Source organism: Anas platyrhynchos, chromosome 5, assembly GCF_047663525.1.
Source record: "Anas platyrhynchos isolate ZD024472 breed Pekin duck chromosome 5, IASCAAS_PekinDuck_T2T, whole genome shotgun sequence".
NCBI classification, from domain to species: domain Eukaryota; kingdom Metazoa; phylum Chordata; class Aves; order Anseriformes; family Anatidae; genus Anas; species Anas platyrhynchos.
This window is the reverse complement of record NC_092591.1, coordinates 56,771,129-56,789,725: the sequence shown is the minus strand read 5'-3', so window position 1 is coordinate 56,789,725 and position 18,597 is coordinate 56,771,129. Positions and strand designations below refer to the sequence as shown.

Genomic DNA, 18,597 nt, shown 5'->3' with positions numbered 1-18,597 from the left:
TGCACAATCCAAATGCTTCTTAAATTCAGACAGGCTTGGTGCCATGACTACTTCTCTGGGGAGCCTGTTCCAGTGTGCAACCACCCTCTTGGTGAAGAACTTCTTCCTGATGTCCAGCCTAAACCTCCCCTGCCTCAGCTTGGCACCATTGCTGCGGGTCCTATCACTGGTGATTACAGAGAATAGATCGATGCCTGCCTCTCCTCTCCCCCTCGCAAGGAAGCTGTAGACACTGATGAGGTCCCCACTCAGCCTACTCTTTTCCAGGCTGAACAGGCCCAGTGCCCTCAGCCGCTCCTCATACGTCTTCCCCACTAGGCCCTTCACCATCTTTGCAGCCCTCCTCTGGACACTCTCCAACAGCTTCTTGTACTGTGGTGCCCAGCACTGCACACAGTGCTTGAGGTGAGGCTGCACCAGCGCAGAGCAGAGTGGGACAATCACCTCCCTCGACCAACAAGCGATGCTGTGCTCAATGTACCCCAGGATACGGTTGGTCCTCCTGGCTGCCAGGGCACACTGCTGGCTCATATTCAACTTGCTATTAAACACAACCCCCACAACTTCCAGTAGTAAGCAGAAGAGAAGCAAAAAGCACTGCAATTTTCTTTTCTTTTGCATTTTCACAGTGTCAAAGTAGCATTTCTCATAGCAAAGAACATTTAAAATACAAAGTAAGGCTGTCCCTATTTGTGACTTCGTATAGCCTGAAAATAAGAATTCTGTGTTAAGAGATTTTTTTCAATAAAAGCACCTTGGGGAAAGAAGAGTTCAGCTTCCAAAAAGAGATGGGTCCTTACGAAGTAGGGAAGCATTGTTCCAACTGTTAAAGAAAAGGAAACTGAAGCAAAAAAGGGAAACCATTTGTAGAGGGCAACCTGATAAATTAACCCTACAGCAAAACTACAGATAAAACCTGGAACCTTTTAACTCTAGTTATCTGCTATAACTGCACCTCCTTGGAACAAAGGTACTAAGAAGCTGATAGAGATGGCTCAATTGCTCTTGAAGAAAGGCTTATGTATCTGAAAGCTTCTCTGTGTCTGTCCCTTGTGCCGCAGCTACACTGATGGGTCTAATCAGGTGTTCTGCCTCTACTTAGAATTTTGGTCTCTCCTACGTCCTGATAATGTAGCAGCTACCATTCCTGATACACTCACATGTCTGATTCCACTGTGCTTTAAGAGACTCTGGTTCAGGTCATTGCAGTTGTGAAGTGTAGATGAATGTCAGATGAACTGTGTGTGAGATTCCTCATTTCATGCTCAACAGGTTCTGTTTCCTTGCACATTACTTTTAAGTATTGCTTACTTTTACAATATAGTCTAGAAAACCTGGCAGAAAACAGATTTACCAGAATTTCCAATGGTGCATATGCACAATTGACACAATTTAAGAAAGGCTGTGGTATGGCATGAGTAACCAATTTAAAAAAAAGGAAAGAAAAAAAAAAAAGAGAGGCCTGGGGGAAACTTGCTTGGCTCAGAATTTGTATTGGCCAGCACTCCCTATGTGCTTTATAATACGTGCTACTGTGTGGCTGTATCTTCTTTTGTTAGTCTATATTTGTAGGCCATTTGTTTTCCAAATTCTTTAGCTGTATTTCACACCAAAAGTAGAAAGAAACGATTCTGTTTTCTGAACTCCACCCCCAACTTCAGATGACTGTGGGAGCCTTTATTTTTTCACTATAAGTAATTAAGCAATAAAACCTAACTGGTGGGTGTGCATATTGTGTAACTTCCATAAACCCAGGGGCGTGTCAGGAGGTAAAGAGAAAAGGCAGAGCCTTCAGCCACCATCTATTGTGCTTATTGCCCAAGAGTCGTTTGCTACATGCACCTCATTGTCCCCTAAAATTCCAGCATTTCATTTTGCAAAAAAAATAGACCGGCATTAAGAATTAGATGTGAACACCCAAAAGCTTTAAATCATTCCTAGCGTGCTGACTTCAGGGTTAAATCAACTTCTGAAAACAACAACAACTTTACAGTAAAAATTAGACTTGCCAAAGGTTCAGACGTACTTGAAGCGATCATAGATCCTTAGTACAAAACAAAACAAAAAAAGGTTTTATGTTATGCTTGAGTTACCTCTTACAAAAGGTAGCTGTTTGAAGCTGATGTTCCACATGAAGATGTGGGAAGGAAATCATGTGTATCAGAGCAGGAGAATCAATCTGTTGTTTTACCCGTAGTTTCTTCTCCTCTTGGAAAGACCAGCCAGCACAATTATGCTGTAGAGAGGTAGGAGAATCTCTAGGAAGAGAAGGTTTTTTGTTTGTTTGTTTGTTTGTTTAAAAAAAACTCTCTAATTGACAATCTGTCATGTGTAGGAAGATAGGAAGTTGACCAAGAGAGCAGAAGATAAATAGGCTATATCTACATACTCTTCTCTTCAGATTTTCTGACTTGAAAACCATGAAGTGAGACTTGTGAGTTGTTAATGTTTCGCAGCAGCAGCCTGCTTACAGCTGGAAGCCTGCTTGCAGAGCCTCTGGACCTCTCCACTGGCAGTGGGAAAGTTTCTTCTTGTTGCATGAAGATCTGGTTATGGTCATCTGTGTACAAGTCAGCTCCAGGTTCCCTCGCTTCACTTCGTGGTCTTCCTAGAGAGACTGTAACAGGCACTATAAGGTAGACACAGGGCAGTTTACCTCCCTGTCAGAAGTAACTGGTACCAGATGTGGCACGTTTTGGCTTCATTCTGCTGATTCCCTTTTCTCTATGGGAACAGGGTACAGAAACCGTCTAGTCTTGACTTTTCCTGGTTGTTACTAGAACAAACGGTCGTACTTCCCAGTGTACAACCACGATTTTCCCTCTCCACTCAAAGATGGTTTTCAAACTTTCTTCCTGGATTTTGTTTACAGTTGAACAGATCCAAGTTCTGACTGCCAGGCGCTAGCAAATTTGCTTTTTCAGCACACAAACCTGGGTGTGAGTCTCCATGCCAAATAAAGAGAGACGGAGTTAAAGCAAAGTGGTGTTGAAATCTGTGCTGGAAGCAACTTTTCCATCTAGACCTTTTCCCAAGAATTACATGCCTAAAGCAAATGAGAATCCCACAAACTAATGGGAATGCAGTAAGTACCACAGCGCCATGGATACCAGTAACAGTCTTCATCCAGGAGATGAGCCCCACACACCTTTTTCTTTATACCATGGGAGAGCATGGCTCTCTAAAGCATGACTTTAACCCTGCTGTTTGTCAAATCCTCCAGGAGATTAGCCCCTTGAAAGAGTTAGTTAATATTGCAAAATAGTATCACAGAATTTAATTGAATGTAAATGGGAGGCAATTAAATGTATTATGTAGGCAACTGAGTCTTACACAGTACACATGCGGAGAGAATGGGATTAAAAAATGCATTAGGAGTTCTTTAATATGGAGCTTGTCATCCCCTTAATGCAATTTGGTAGTCTCGAGAGATTTCAGAGGATCGTTTTCAAAATCCTAAAAGGAATGCTAGCAAATAAAATTGAAAGAAGTAGCATACCAGGTTTGTAAAAGCTGGCTGCTCCATTAAAAAAGTGTGTTCCACATTGTTAGAAGGTGGTGGATTTGGCTGCCTGAACATCTTCATCCAGTGCTGTTTCAAGGTGTGCTAGGTTTTCTGACCTAGATGCAGGTGGGAGACCGGTGGCCTCCTGGAATGGCCACGGGAGGCTGGCTGGAAGAGGACATCTAATGTGACACTAAATGGCCATGTTTAGGGAGCCGACTGCATGGTGAAATACCATATTTGCAGGTATAATCTGAGGTTTTGTGCCGCAAAGGTACTGTTGTACCTGAGTCTTACTAGGAGCTACGAAGCAAAGCATTCCAGCTGTCTGCAAGCCAAATCCGCCCGGTGGGTTATGTGCTCCGCGTGCCCCTGCTCACAAGCTCGTGCATGTTGCTGCACAGTGTGCTTGCTTACCATGTGTCTGTAGGATTCTTGCACTATTTATAAATGTTATAAAAATTCTCCATTTCTGTGTAACTGATACCCATCTGGAAGTAATTTGCAAATGATTGAAACAGCAATGGTCAGAGTCAGCGAGGAGCAGACCACCAAGGGTTTTGCCACAGCAGTTAAAGAAGTGTATTCTCCAGAAAATGTTAACATAAATATGCTACAGCCCTGAACTTGATATGGAAACTAAAAATCCTTGAAGAATTTGGCCACAGTTTTCTAACCACACCTTAAAGTATTTATAGAAAGCTAGAAGGGGAAAATATAGCTAGATAATGCAGTGTTTTTAGAAAGCAGGACCCATTTTCCAGTGTGAATTCTTAACTAGAAGAGCAAGGCTGTGCCATGTTTTGATGCTTTTCTGAACTGTTTTAGTTCATTCTAATATTTAAAGTTATCTGAAGGGGAGTCTGAAGGGTTTTGACTACACAAGTTCTATACACTGCATTGGTGGAAGATCTGCTGGATTAATTAAAAGGCACTCTCTCATCAGGGAAGGCAAATTGAAATGATTTTTATTCTTGGCAAGTTTTCCAGTTTGATTTCAGAAACATGCACCACTCAAACAACACAAATGTCTCCTTGGCTTCATGACCTTTTTACCACGGGGTGATTTCTGCTCTTAACCTTTTAAAGCGTTGTCTTCTTATCTGCCCTGCGCTGTTGAATAAGGTTTTGACTCTCTGCCTTCTGCTCAGCGTGAGGTGGTGGGGAGGCAGAGCAAAGTGTGCTGCTCATCTTCAGGCTGCTGGTGGCACAAGCGTGTGGCTGGCAGAACAGGAGCATCGCTCACCCCAAGCCAGCCAGCCTTGGGCAGGGCTTTGCACTTCCACAGAGGTCGGGGAGGATGCTCACTGCTCTCCGACTGCGAGTTTCAAAGAGCGTATTGTGCCCAGTGTTGTTGTGAGGAAAATCACCACTCCCGAAGGCACCAAGAGACAGCAGTGCCTGGTTACCTTGCGGATGTGTGCTGATGCCAAGGGCTGTTTTGTTTCTGGTTTTTGTTTATATGTGATGTGAAACAGCCTCTCCTCTGTGACACTGTCCTCGAATAGTTTTTATTGGTCGTGGGCAAATTTGATTGAGATTTCTCTTTAATAGCTGGTGAAAGTGGTTAGGGAATAGGGAATGAAAGTGACACGAAGAAAATTTTGATCTAGAAAACGTTTCTCTTTTCTGAAAGACAACGCATGTCTGCTTTTTCAGAAGTGAATAAACAAGTGAGAGGGTGTGCAACTGTAGTTCTTCAGGAAAAGAAATAGTAGGACTGAGAATGGCTTGACTATTTAATTATATCTGTGCTGATTACAGCACTAAAAGGTCTTACACATCTCACACACCCCTCCCCCCAAGCCAGAGTCTCTGATCATGGCTTCTAATTGGCAAAATACATTTGGAGAACGTAAGGATTAATTAAAATGCGTACAGGCAGTGGGAAATGAGGTGTTTGGGCCATGAGGTTGTAATCAGGAAGTATCTGCAAGGGAAATGTCTCGAGTTCTTTTTCCTCTTGACTGCAGCTGAAGATGACCACCTGGCTGAAATGGCCCAGCTGCCTGCTTTTGTAGTATCTGCTCCAGCGTGTAATTGAGACGGTCCCTTCCTTCTAATTTCTGCTTCGGTACCAAGCCGTGTTATCCTTCAGGAGGGAGGGGGAGCGTCGGTCTGTTTTATGACTTGGGTTGTATGAATAAGGCATGTCGTGGAGTTGTGCCAAGGCCACCGAGGCTGAGCTGGTAGCTCGGCACGCAGCAGCTTTCCTCACCTGGCTGCGGAAGCATTTGGTGGAAGGAGGTTTTTGTCCTTCAGTGCTCGCAGTGTAGTGTAGGGATGTTGATAAGGTGGTGTCATTCCTCTCCCTTCCATAAACACAGCTAGCCCCGGGGCTGGTAATGGGAAACTGGAGACAATGGGCTCCTTTTGAGTAGAAAAAGAAGGATGAGTCTCCATGAGAAGAGTCGTCCTGCTGACTTGGGTTAGCTGACTTGTGCTAACGGAGGCTGTGGTTGAGCATCCTCTTGTGAAACAGAGATGGTGGAGCACACAGAGATCTCTTGCCAGCTGCTTTATTGTCAGGGCAGCCCGTTGAGCCATCCTGGGTGGGTGTTTCAGAAAGAGCCGGCTGACGGTGGGCTGGAAGCTGACGCGTGCCCTTGGTCCGTCTGCCAGCCCTGAATATTTGAACAGCTGGAGGAGGCCATTTCTCAGCTCGCTCCCTCCAGCTTGAATTCCGAGAGGTGAGGTTCTAATGAAGAAAATGTGAGGTGTAGGTTTCACGTGTGTTAGCAAGTTAAAAGCCTAAGCTTCAACTTGACCAGCTAGCATATATTAGGAACGTTTGCAGCCGTGTGTGTGCTGGAGCCTCAGACAGCGCGCGGCGTGTCGCAACTTGCACCTTCGCATTCTCGTCAAGACAAACCTCTAGGCGAAGACTCCCAAGTAGAATTAACCACAGTCAGCTAAGATATTTTTAAACATCACCTACTTGGTCTGCGCTAGATGCTAACTGATGTTTAAAAACACGTTGGCCAACCTGCGTTTAATTAATGTTTTCTTATCTGTGTGAGTCCTAAATCAGTTTGATTTGGGATGAGTTTCAGACCTGCTGATACAAGAGCCATGCTTTGGTGGCTTAGAAGGTTCTCACTGTGCTTCACAGTTGCCTATTGTTTTCTGTCTGAGGGCTGAACCTTACGGTGTCAGGCTTTGAGACCCATCTCCCAAGCCAGAATTGATTACGCTGCCTCAGCTGCCAGGCTGGGGCTGCCTGAAAGTAAAAACCAGGTAAGAAACTTCTGGAGGCCGAGAAGCAGCCTCAGAACCTCTCAGGCCAGGCCTCCCCAGTTGCAGAGGTGCCTACAAAACCTAGGTATTGTGTTTACCCAGTATGCATCTGAAGTGGTTAGAAAAACGTTAGATTTAGTTGCCAAATATATGTTGATTGAATCCATTTCCACACTTTGCAGTGTCACTTGCTAGATGCGTGGTCGTTCAAATGATCCCATGCCTGGAAAATCAATAAATGTCAGGGCGAGATACAGGCTGTATGGACAGAATAAAGCAGCTTTGAGGATTTACTGTCTCAACTGACCTCTTGTTTTCACCTTCTCATGTCTAATTGTCAAAGAATTTCATGATCTTGGAAACCCGAGCATCCTAATAGCAGTACCAGCCAGAAGTGCAAAGCTGTAGTTGTTTCAAGAGCTGCATCCTAGCTGGTGAAAACATATCTTGGTTGCCTTGATATCTGTGTTTCTGCTTTACAGACTTGGTAAGTGACGTGTATTTATAGCTATGAAAGAGTGTGTTGGTGCTGGAAGAGCTTCTGTCAGCTCAGTGTAGCAGACCATGTGCCGATCCACACAGGCAGCAGAGGGCCTGTGTACGTCGCATGGCCTGTGATGATGTTGGTTTCAAATCCACACATCCAGCTTGGAGAGTCTGAGTCCTCTGAATTGGAGCTGTCAACCACAAGTCCTCTGAGAACATCAGAGACCCTGCTCAGCAGCTGGCCCACCGCTGTGGAAGCCATTCCCGTAGCACAGCCAGGTGCTCCTGATCTCTCAGCATCCACGGCAAAAAGAAGTTAGTGCTCAGACATGGCTTTTGGAACCAACAAGAAGAAATAAGAAAATCTCCCCCAAAAGTCATCTCTCTCCTCTCCAGCACTGGCTTATTTAAGTTTGGCTATCGTGGTGAGGAATGTGGGATGTTTGTCTCAGGTAGCTCCTTCTGTAACCATGATGGCATCTGTAACAGTGCCAGTTTGGGCTCAAAGAAACATAGAAATCCAGAGCGGCAGAACATAGATAGCATGTACAGACCCACCCTAGTGCTTTGGGGTAGCTGTCCAGGGAAAGGTGTAGCGGGCCTACAGTACAGCAAAGGAAGGTTAGTTATCATGACACAATGCAAGACATGCAAAGATAGTTAGGGAGAAGATATATTTTATAAAATAAACTCTGCTTTCTGCTTTCAAGGTGGGAGAAATTAAAGTTGTGTACTGTAACAACTTGTCATTATGACTGCAGAATAGTTGTTACCAATTTTCAATGCAGCATGTTTTTACTGATTTTTAGAAAATTTCTGCAAATTTCTGTTTTTTTTTCTTTTTTTTTTTTTTTTCTGGTGAATGCCAATTGGGAGTATTGTGGTAACTTGCTTCAACTGCTCATATTGTATAATAATTGTTTTAGGTTATATGTATTTCCTTAAGTGCACGGCCCCTGATGGTTACCACTTCAAGGAGGCCTTGCCCAAATACTAGGCATCATTCAATTTGTAGGCAGTATCTCGCAAATTAATGACACCTCATTTTGCATCGAGGAAAGTGCTCGCTTTTTTCAATATCAATAATTTTCCCATTAACAAGAAAAGAATATCACTATAAATATTCTGTGATAGTCCTTGAAAAGGAGCATCACACAACCACGTTTTGTCTTGCAGTAGGTGCTCGTGACTCTTGCCGAATATGTAGCCTTAGAAATTATGGAGAGGCTGTAGACTTTCTTTTGATCGGTTTAGTTTACTTTGTCGTTTTAAATTTCAGATCAGGAATGCATTTGAAAAACAAACTCTTACCTTGGAGTTCGCTATAGTTTATAGACAACTGGAGACGTGAACAAGTCTCAGGATGGGAAGTGCCTACTCAGCCTGATGGAGCGGGTGCAGTTTCAGTGCTGGTTGTAGTTGTAGACCTCCTTTTTTGGTTCCTGATGAGTCTTGGCATATGTAATCAGAGTTCTATAAGTAACGGTTGAGGCTGTAGAATAAAGAAACCAGTGCAAGAAAAGGAGATGAGGATGAATGCATTTTCCATTACCAGAAGCAGAATAAAGTATCCATTAAGTTATGCTAAACTGGCACGGAAGAATTGGAGTAATCTGTAGGTTATTGATTTGCTTCACAGCAGTGCAGCAGGCTGCAGCTGACAGAAGTCCCAAAGGGGCCGTTTGCTTCTCACAGATAGGCAGAGTGAAGTTTAGTCCAGCAATACTGCTTCCACTTAAAGGCATGCCCCCTTCTGCAGCTGCCGAGGACAGGCAGGAGCTGTCTGCACAGGCATGTGCCCTCTCAGGGGATTGCTGCATGGGAGAAGCAGGGAGCCTTTGATATTTTCCTACAAATGTCTGTACCTCTTTTGTAAAACTCAAACCTTTAGGAATAAATTGCAGCATGTAACTATGGATCTCCAGCGCTTTTCGCTTGTTGAAGTTAGAAGGTGAGTGTAAAATCGTCATCCTCTGCCTTTTCTGTGTTGCTTTAAAAAAGCAGATAATCATACATTTTATCGATTCTTTGCACTTAAGAAAATACTGAATTCCATTCCAAAGTGGCTACTTTGCAGGAATAAGTGGAATATGAAACTCTTTTCCTAGGTCTGAGAATTTAATCCGTATTCTCCAGTAGGTGTATCTGTAAGACATTTTCGGAGGTTACTCCTGTAGCGGGAGAACTTTAAGCAAAATTCAAATTTGTGAGTGAAGCACAAAGAACCGTGAAAAAACTGATGGCAGGGGTACAGGCACTTATATAAGGATGACAGAATAGTCCGGTGGAAGACAGCAAAAATGTAAAGAAATTGCCAAAGTGTGAGTGGGGAAGCAACCAAATGTTTTCCTGTAGGATGAAAGGATGCAGCTAAAAGTTGGAGAATTAAAAGGAGATGGGGAGCAGGCAGAGAACCAGTGGCAGACGGTCTGAAAGGTTGACTGGGCCTTGAACAGGAGTCTTGGGTCTCACTAGAAAGCAGCTAAGAAAAATAATAAAGCATGTGATTTCTTATGACATGTAAAGCTTGTCAACATAGGAATTTTCAGTTGAGAAAGCCAGATTACAGTTGATGCATGGAAAAAGTAGCCTATGTATTATTATGGCAGACAAAGACTGCCAGGTAGTTAGGAGCACACAAAGGTGGAAAAAAACAACAACAACCTGAACTAAATTAAAAAAAAAAAAAAAGCAAAACCTCTCTCTCTCTCCCTGTGTGTGTATGAGATAGAGAGGTTTTCAGAAGGACAGGAGGAGACATACAGCAAAGGCTCAAGTAACTCAGGTTCAGCACCATCTGGGATGAAAGACAAACAGAGAGGTTTCCAAGATGCGTGTGTTGCATCCTGTCATGATGAGCGTGGTGGTTTTAGTTGTCGTGGCCAAAGATGCATCCGTGGGACATCCTCCCTGATTCTGGAGTGACATGAGTGATTGCCTTGGCTCAGTTACCATGCAGCAGGGTTGCCAGAGTTCATTGCAGTACTCTTAATTTTCCAAAACAGAGGAAAAAAAAGTCTTTGCTGCCCTCAGAACAGTTTGATTGCAAGAAGTGATGCTTGCTGTGTACTCTGGGAACGAGATACCGTGGAAGACTATTCCCCAGCCAGATTGTATCCCGATTTCTGTAGTAACAACAAGGTGTCCTCTACATCTGGAGATCATTTACTGTGCCACTTAAAATAATGATTAGAGTGTATTGGTCTCCTACCAGTAATGACAGGATAGCAGAGGGATTTTGCCCTCCATATGTCCTGCTTACTCTGTTATGCGAATACACTGAAATCAGTTTTGTCCTTTTGGTTGTGTCCAAAATTGCAAGAATTTTATCCCAACAGTAGTCTATTAAATTACATTTTTACTGTCTGTCTCTGTAGGCAGACCTATTTTATAGGCCTAGGCCTTTTGGAGAAAGATCTCTCTAACGTTGATGTGACTTAGTCTGTAGTCAGGCTGGCCGACTTCCAGCCTCACTCTCTCAGTCTGCTTCCATTCAAAAGGAAGAAAAGGATTGGTCCTCAGTTCCTGACAGTGTAGATGTAGGGCTGCCTTCAGGTGTCACCTCGGAGCAGCTCGGAGGTGTCCCACCGTGGTGAGGAAGTGTCTAGGTCCGAGCAGACCAGGCAGGCTGCTGGGAAGAGGTTCCGCTTGCTTCTGTCTTGCCGGGCTTCTGAGCCGTGGTAATGCTGGGATTTTTTGTTTTTGTGAGAGAGAAACAGAGGTGCTTTATTTCGATGTGTGTCTGAATATATAAAAAAATCATACTTTAAGCTCTGAATGCGTCTATTTTTCAGACATGCTGTAAGGAGGTACGTGGAAAACCCAACCATGCTATTTTGGTGACATTTCGATGCACGTGCTGTATATGCGCTACGTTACGTGCCATTATTTGCTCTTTTCGCCCCTTAAAATGAAGCTGATTATGCAAAGAGAAATCCCTCCACCCACCCAGCTGCTGCGTGCTGAGGGCGGCGTCCAACACATTCATCCTTGCCTCGTGGAGAGCTGCAGCTCCAACCTCCTAACGAGCAGCTCCACTCCCCAAGGCTAGGACACGAATGATAAATGTATATTTGGCAAACTGATTAGTAAAGCCTTTGCACACTTGGCTAGTTGTATCCTGTTTCCTGGAAGGCTGCCAGATGGAGGAGAAACGGAAATGTATTGGATTGCAGTTTTTTTTCTGCTGGTTGGTTGCAAAAGGCTGAATAAACAGGAGTTGCCTTGAGGTAGGCTGAGTCTTGCTATTTGAAGTCACGCAAGCCTTGCTTTGGCTCGGTTGTATTTTGTTTCCAGTGCTCTGTAAATTGTGTTAGGGACACTCGGTGAGTGACACTTGGTGAGGCTGGGGGAAGGTTGTTCAACTGGCTTTAGTTTAGCTTTCTAAAACAAATCATAATCCTGAGCCTCTCTGGGAGGAAGAAATTACAGCAGATGCCTGATATGTCACACACCAACCCATTTAACTGGAAACCTCAGCAGAGCTGGAACCAGAGCTGCTTGACAAACATTCATCAGGACTGCTGCGTTTTGAAGCACGTGTTAGGTAATCAGCATCCACTGTTGTTTCAGTGCCAAAATAATTCAGTGCTGAAGCCTCAGTTAAATTTCTCTTGATTTCAGGATTTCTATTTTGATGTTTCGAATGCTTTTTAAAACAAACATGTGTTCTGCAGAGCTCTGCCAAAATTACTGGTGTAGAGACCCAGCATGTTTAATCTATTTCTTTTAGTTTACAGTGACCTTCTCAGGAAAATGTTAAAACAAAAGCCATGAATCCTGGAGCATTTTTCTCCCCACCCCTCCTTTGAGGTGTAAAAAAATTGATTTGGGGTACCTCCTGGCAACAAAATGAACTTGGGGAGGCAGATATTTAGTTGCCATTTGGAATTTTTCATTCCTATTAAAAATTCAAAGTATTTGGAAAATCATATCACAAATCCTAAGTCCCGAGGTTCTTTGCAGATGGGGCATTTCAAGAGTAAGTGTATGTTGTTTCTCCTTTTCTTCTGGTTCAGGGCTGCCCAGTTACATACAAGCCACACGAGCTTTTCCTAGCAGTCAGCTCTCTATTTTTTTTATTGTTATGATGATTTGTAAACAGCAGGTGATGAGCTTTAAGCATGCTTGTGATGATGTTGGAGCTAAAGCTATGGAGATTGGGGTGTGCATGGGAATGCTGGAAACTAAAAGCAGGTTCTGTAAAAGAGAGTAGGATCTTCAGCTACCATCCTGTTCGCCGTGAGCAATCCTCTTCTCCCTTTACTCACAAATGAAATTGTCTGCCTTTGACGAATGGGTTTGATAAACATAGCTGTAATGCTCTCTATTAGGCAGCGTTTGATTAAGCCATTAATTCTGCTATGAGCAGATGGCGATCGGGATCAAATGCTCTGGGTGATCGCTGCTATGTAGTTAGAGAGCAAGATAAAATGTAATCGCGTTGTTTTTTTAAGCTGATACTTCAGATGATGCTACTTGATTTCCTTATTTTCCTGTTAGAAATTATATTTTCTCCTAGTGTGGCGGTCACACTTCAGTTCCCGGTAGCAGTGGCGTGTCGTGATGCCCTTTGAAGCACCCATCCTGCTTCTCAGTTCTGAACGCTGCGTCCTATGTGGCATCCCACCAGCTGATTTCATTACACAGCCTCTTCCAACACGGATTTTGCTTAGCTTGGATATGAAACCAAGTCCAAAAGCAAAGACTTGGCCTGAAGTGATGGCACCTTTTGGCAGCTACTCATCACCAGGTGTTCTGCATTGTCCTTACCCCTAAAACATACACCTCGTGTCACAGCTATCTGCTGCTTAGCAAAGGTTGGACCGCACGGGGTCTGCTGGTCGGGATGCGGGCAAAAAGGTCGTCAAAAAACGGAAAGGGGGATGGGAGGAGCTGCTGGAAAGCAGCTGTTGGGGCTGATGTTCCTGCTTTGTCTTCTGCGGTGCCTTCTGTATGGGTTGCTGCCTGTCTCCCTGTTATTTTCCCAGTTGGGTTGTGTTAGCATCCTGCAGTCCAAGGCTGAAAGCAGCCTCAGTTGGAGGCAGTGGGATTACTGCTGAGGATGCTGTTCCCTTCCTTCTTCCTCGCTTCCCAAAGCAGTTTTCTTTCTGAAAAAAATATCCAAAGAGCTGACAACAAAGTGAAAGATGACCAAGACAATTGTCTTGGTGATGTTGGCAGGCTTTCTGTCAGCTGTCAACGCTGTAGATGTACAGCCTGCCTGGGAGTACCGTTCACATTTGAGACTCCAGTACAAACTTCTCCCTCCCTCTCCTTAGCATCTAACTATTTTTACTTCACTGCAGTTTCTTCAGAAACTGCTGCATAGATTAAAACCACATGTATATCAGAGCATGTGTTTCACTGAAGCAATGCTGAAAGCCTGAGGAATTGCACTGATAGTGGGAAATGAACTTTTCTCAAACCTAGTACCATAAAGAGATTCTTTATTGTTCTGTAGTGCTTTTTTTTTTTTTCCTAGCATGTTTATCCATGAGGCTGAGTGTATCCCGGTTGTGAGAAGCGTATAATGACTGAAGCAACTGATACAAACTTGGAAGATCATAAATATAGCATAAGTGGATGCAAAATACCTCGTTGTGTACAAGATTTCTTGTGTTGGTGATTTGTCTTGTTAGATGATTGTAGAAGAACTGTATTTTATGACTAAAATTATTATTACAATTTTTTTCCAGGCGACTGGCTGGCAATGACCTTTCTTTTATCCATCCGAAGGCCTTGTCTGGGTTGAAAGAACTCAAAGTTCTGTAAGTAATCGGGTTTTAGAGCTTCATAGCTAGCTGTATGCTTTCTTATTGCATAGTCAGCCTATTTACTGATGGGCTGACTTGAGATTTCTTTTCCTGCCTTTCTGTATTGTGTCCTGTCCCCATCCCCACAAAAAAAATTTACAGAGTTCCTACATTTTATATAAAGCCTAAACAGAAATTACTACAACCAGTTAGAACACTGATTTTTTTTTTTCCAGATGTATAGGTTGTAGCAGAGGAATCCTAAGAAGGAAAAATCCTAAAAAGGGCATATAAGGCTTTTTTTGTTGTTCTCCACCCCCACATCTTATTGCATCAGGTAGTGCTAGTGCTTACAGAGATTTATGATACCGGTTGAACTTTGCACCGTACCCTACCGGAGATAGGAGTCATTCTGAGAGTTTCATGCTGCTTTAGGTGAAAATGACTTACTGTTGTAAAAAAAAAAGTTCAACTACTTTTCCATAGCTAAGGATAAAAAGAGCTTTATGCTCTTTGGGGTTTTAGAAACCTCTACCCAGAAATTGTAGCATTCATGCAGATGTAAATATTTCCAATTGCTGGTAGGGTAATAGATAGTTAATTAAACAGGTATTTAAATAACGTAATGACAAAGGACTTTGAGGTTTTAAAGAAAGTAGCATAAACAGACAGCATAAGCAGGATGCAGATTAGGGAACTGCTGATCTGCAAAGATGTTTTGTGAATTGAACGCACAATATGAAGGCCCTTGGAGGTATCTCCGTCGGGATACTCAACTCTGGAGAAGCCTGAAATTCTCGCAGTTCCTGAAAAAATTGGTGTTTAGATATTAATTAACAGGCAACCTTACATGCCCAATTACAGTTACCCTAATATGCACCAAAACCTAATAATATTTCATAATGTGTGAGAATCTTAATTATTTAAATTCTCTTCATATGAAAGTACTCATCATGCCGTGCTATGGTGTCCATAAAAGAAATTCTAAACCTACAGCATAACTTAAGTCCGCTTGACTCTAGTTTTGTTCTGTATCTTTTTAATGTTGTGCCCAGAGGTGCTTTGTTGTGAATAAACTTTGTAAATTAGATCGCTAACGCATTGTGTATTGATGCGGCTTTAAGAAAAATTAGAGGTTTGTGTATTTTGTAGCATGTATAGGATGATTTCGCAAGAAAATAATGAAATGTCATTCATTTTAGCAAATTTGTACTAGCATTAAACTGTTTGGCCTCTTCAGTGAGTTCTTGGGAATTTCAGTGTATTATGTCAGAAGCTTCTTCTCTGCAATTTAGTACCATTAACGAGTTGCAAATGCAGCTCAAGTAGACCATTTTCTTGTTTCATCGTTGTCTTTTGGTATGTTGTCTTGATAATCGCACGTGCTTTTATGTGCACCATGAGCCATGGGCTCTGCTGTTTGTATAAAGATGATTGTCAAAGTCTACTACATTAACACACTGGAAATTTTTACAGAACCCTACAGAACAATCAGCTGAAGACCGTACCTAATGAGGCCATCAGAGGATTAAGTGGTTTACAGTCCTTGTAAGTTTTCTTACTTTGCTTTTCTTCTTGCATTGTTCTTCAAGTTCCACTTTTGGTCACTTTGTACAAATTTGCTTCATTCTGTAAACTCCTGAGGTATAATCATTTATGTAATAACGTACCCGGACTTTCTGATATTGCTGTTTCAGCCAAGGCAAAGATTTCCAAATTCACAAGGTATTGTATTCATTGTCCTTGGGGTGATCCGGACCCAAACTCTTTCAAAACCCAAACCTGGGTACATGATTGCTGTATAAATGTAGAGGTGGTGCAGTTAAGTATTTATCATTCTTATGCATGTCCTAAGGTGTTTAAGCAATTTTAAAACATTGTGCAAAAATGAATCATGCCCGAGTCTTTTGTATCTGGAGAAGGAAAAGGGGTTTCTGGGAAGGAGCATTGCTTGAGACATGCATAGTATTGGTTTTACTGGAAGGTGTTGAAATCACATAGACAGTTACAAACGCCTCAGCCATTATTGCTAGTTGCTCATAAGGTATTTCGTATGTGCTTATGCTATCTCATGGCTTATTATGTTTTATAAAGCATTTTAATCAGACCTTAATAGCTAGCTACAGCTCTCTAGGTGGTAGATACTTATCACTGATGAGGAGGCGGAGGGGGGAAGGGTTTCAAAATTTTTCCTCCTTTCTGCTTACCTACAGAGAGAGGGCAGATTATCTATTCCTTCTGTGCCAAAACTCAGGTTTCTGGCCAAGATCCTATTTCTTTGTGTTGCATCAGATTACGGAGTAGTTGTGCAACTCTTGCAAAGGTGCTTTCTGCATTCCCTGAGCTTGGATCTTGGCCACCACGTTCTCATGGTTGCTCCTGTATTCCCGCCTTTTCCATCTCGAGAAACCCCAAGAAGCTGCACAGGGCACTGTGAGACTGGCTGCAGGTTATCCCACGGCGGAGCAGGAGCGGGACAATGTGTAATGCCTGCTATGGGGGCTGCTGCTGCTCATCTTAGGGTTGCAGTCTGCTTGGTGCAGAGGTTGTGCATCGTAATGTAACCCCTCCAGATGACATGGTATGAATAACCCTGTAGTAAGATTTCTAAAGAAGCAAAATGCCTCCCTCCTTGCTTCCAGCGCTTCTGAGGTGCCAAAGAAGAAACTGCTGCTTCAGTAAATACTTGTTTTCTAAAAATAATCCATTTAATTTTCGATGAATATGCTTTTGTCTCTGCTTATTTGCAGTAACGTTTGTTCTGTATTTGAAGTTCAAAATATTTAATCTCCAGTTGTTGGTTTGGTAATTTTATGGGCAAGAGAAAAAGGTCAAAGTTAAGAGGAAAATGATAAAGCCATCATTTCTCTCTCTCTTCTGAAATTATTATGCTTGGATATGGTTAGAAACAAGTTGTTCAAAAAAGCAGATTTTTTTTTTATTTAAATCACTGATTATGCAATACCAAATAATAGAAATGATATAATCATGTGATACAGTGTCATTGATAGTGAAACATGAAGCCACAATTCCAAGTGTGGTGATGTTTGCTGTTCTGGGAGCTTCGGTGTTCGTTGACAAATGATAAACTATCAATTTTAGGAAGGTCCAAAAGGAGGAAATAGGATTAATAAGTAGCTAGATGTTTGTTTGTTTCTTTTTCTGAGGAAAACCAGATTGTGTTTTCAAGAATTACTGTGAGAAATACAGTGGAACAATCCAGTCTGGAAGTCATTGACTATCAGTGTCAGAAAGTCAAAGAGTTTTCTCCTCTTTTGAGAAAAGCGTTGTGGGAAATGTGAAGCACTTTTCCTGTGTGCTCAGTAGACTTCACCAGCATGCATTTCTGTCATTGTCGTGTTTGAGGAAAACTTTCAATTTCTTCTATCACTTGTAAAAATGGCAAAATAGTTAGGCGGATCATGCTAATATAGACAGCACCTTCTGGCAAAAGAATATTGGACTGGTCCTCCGAATTTTGGGTGAGCATGGAAGCCTGAATGCCAGCATACTGCTTTATTTAGTAAAAATAAATAAATAAATAAATAAACCCAAAAGCAAACAAACAAAAACTTTTGGAAAGAATGTGTCAAAAATGGATTTAAAGCTCCTGAGCTGCTCTGACCTTCTAAAACAAATAACTTGTTGCAGAATATGTGCTTCTACCTCTTTTATATATAATCTCAGTCCAAAAACTGCAAGTTTAAACATCGCTTAACTGACTGACTTTTGGCAGTTGCCCAGTTTGCTCTAAAGGTGGCTTTAGGGGGATTTTTTCTTGGTGAAGACACAATTTGCCTGTTCATGAAACTTCATAGTGTATTGATAATCTGAGCTTGGTTTGCAGCTCCCAGAGAACCCCATCTCGTTTCAGTCTCAGTGTGCTCCAAGTCCCGGCTGCGTAGGAAGGCAGTTGCCACATTGTGTGCGTTAATGAGCCCAGTAAACATACCTGGGTTGAAATAAATGAGATGGTTACAGGAGCTTCATGATTTCTAGTGTTTATACTATAGCTGGAGAGTAGCCAGTGTGGTTCGGAGTACTAAATGACAGCTCTTTATTTTCTGTTTATATTGGATATTTTCCCAGCTCTGGCCTCCTAAAGAGAGTTAGAAAAGAGTTATTATTTATGAAAGTGAAATTTTACCGAAAGGAAGAGTTCTGGTGAGTGGAAAACTCACTTCTTAGCACCTCAGAATAGCTTATCTGGCAAGATAAGCTCTTACATTGCGCGATGCAGCGATACCTGTGGGCAGAAACTGGGACCGTGGGACTGCACTGCTGGGATGGGAGCCGCCAGCTGCTTGTGTCTGCAGCTTTGGGGAGCAGAGAAAGCTGACGAGTAAGGAGCTACACGCGGAAGCAATACTGCCAAGCACTGGCAGTGTATTTTTGTTATTACGAGGTAATGATGCGGCATCCTGCACTGTTTAAGTCTGGGAATGGTGTTGGAGAGATTTATCGGCAGTCCGAGGGTCACACGGAGAGGGGCAGCAAGGTGGTGTGCCGCTGTGATGGTGTGTGCAGATACTGAAAGGACTGGGAAATAGCTTCAGAGGGTCACTTGTTTCAGTGCTTTAGTGTAAGGTGTGTGTTGGACTGCCATAACTTTTT

General features: G+C 42.7%; 1 protein-coding gene across 2 annotated transcripts in view; it reads left to right on the top strand.

Annotated features, from left to right (window-relative positions):
* LGR4 (leucine rich repeat containing G protein-coupled receptor 4) overlaps positions 1 to 18,597 on the top strand; it is a 73,746-nt gene that overhangs the window by 30,857 nt on the left and 24,292 nt on the right. For both annotated transcript variants that reach the window (XM_072039163.1, XM_027458136.3), the window contains exons 3-4: positions 13,927 to 13,998; positions 15,460 to 15,531. In XM_072039163.1, the coding sequence (XP_071895264.1) occupies positions 13,927 to 13,998; positions 15,460 to 15,531 (144 nt within the window). The remainder of the gene's footprint in view (positions 1 to 13,926; positions 13,999 to 15,459; positions 15,532 to 18,597) is intronic.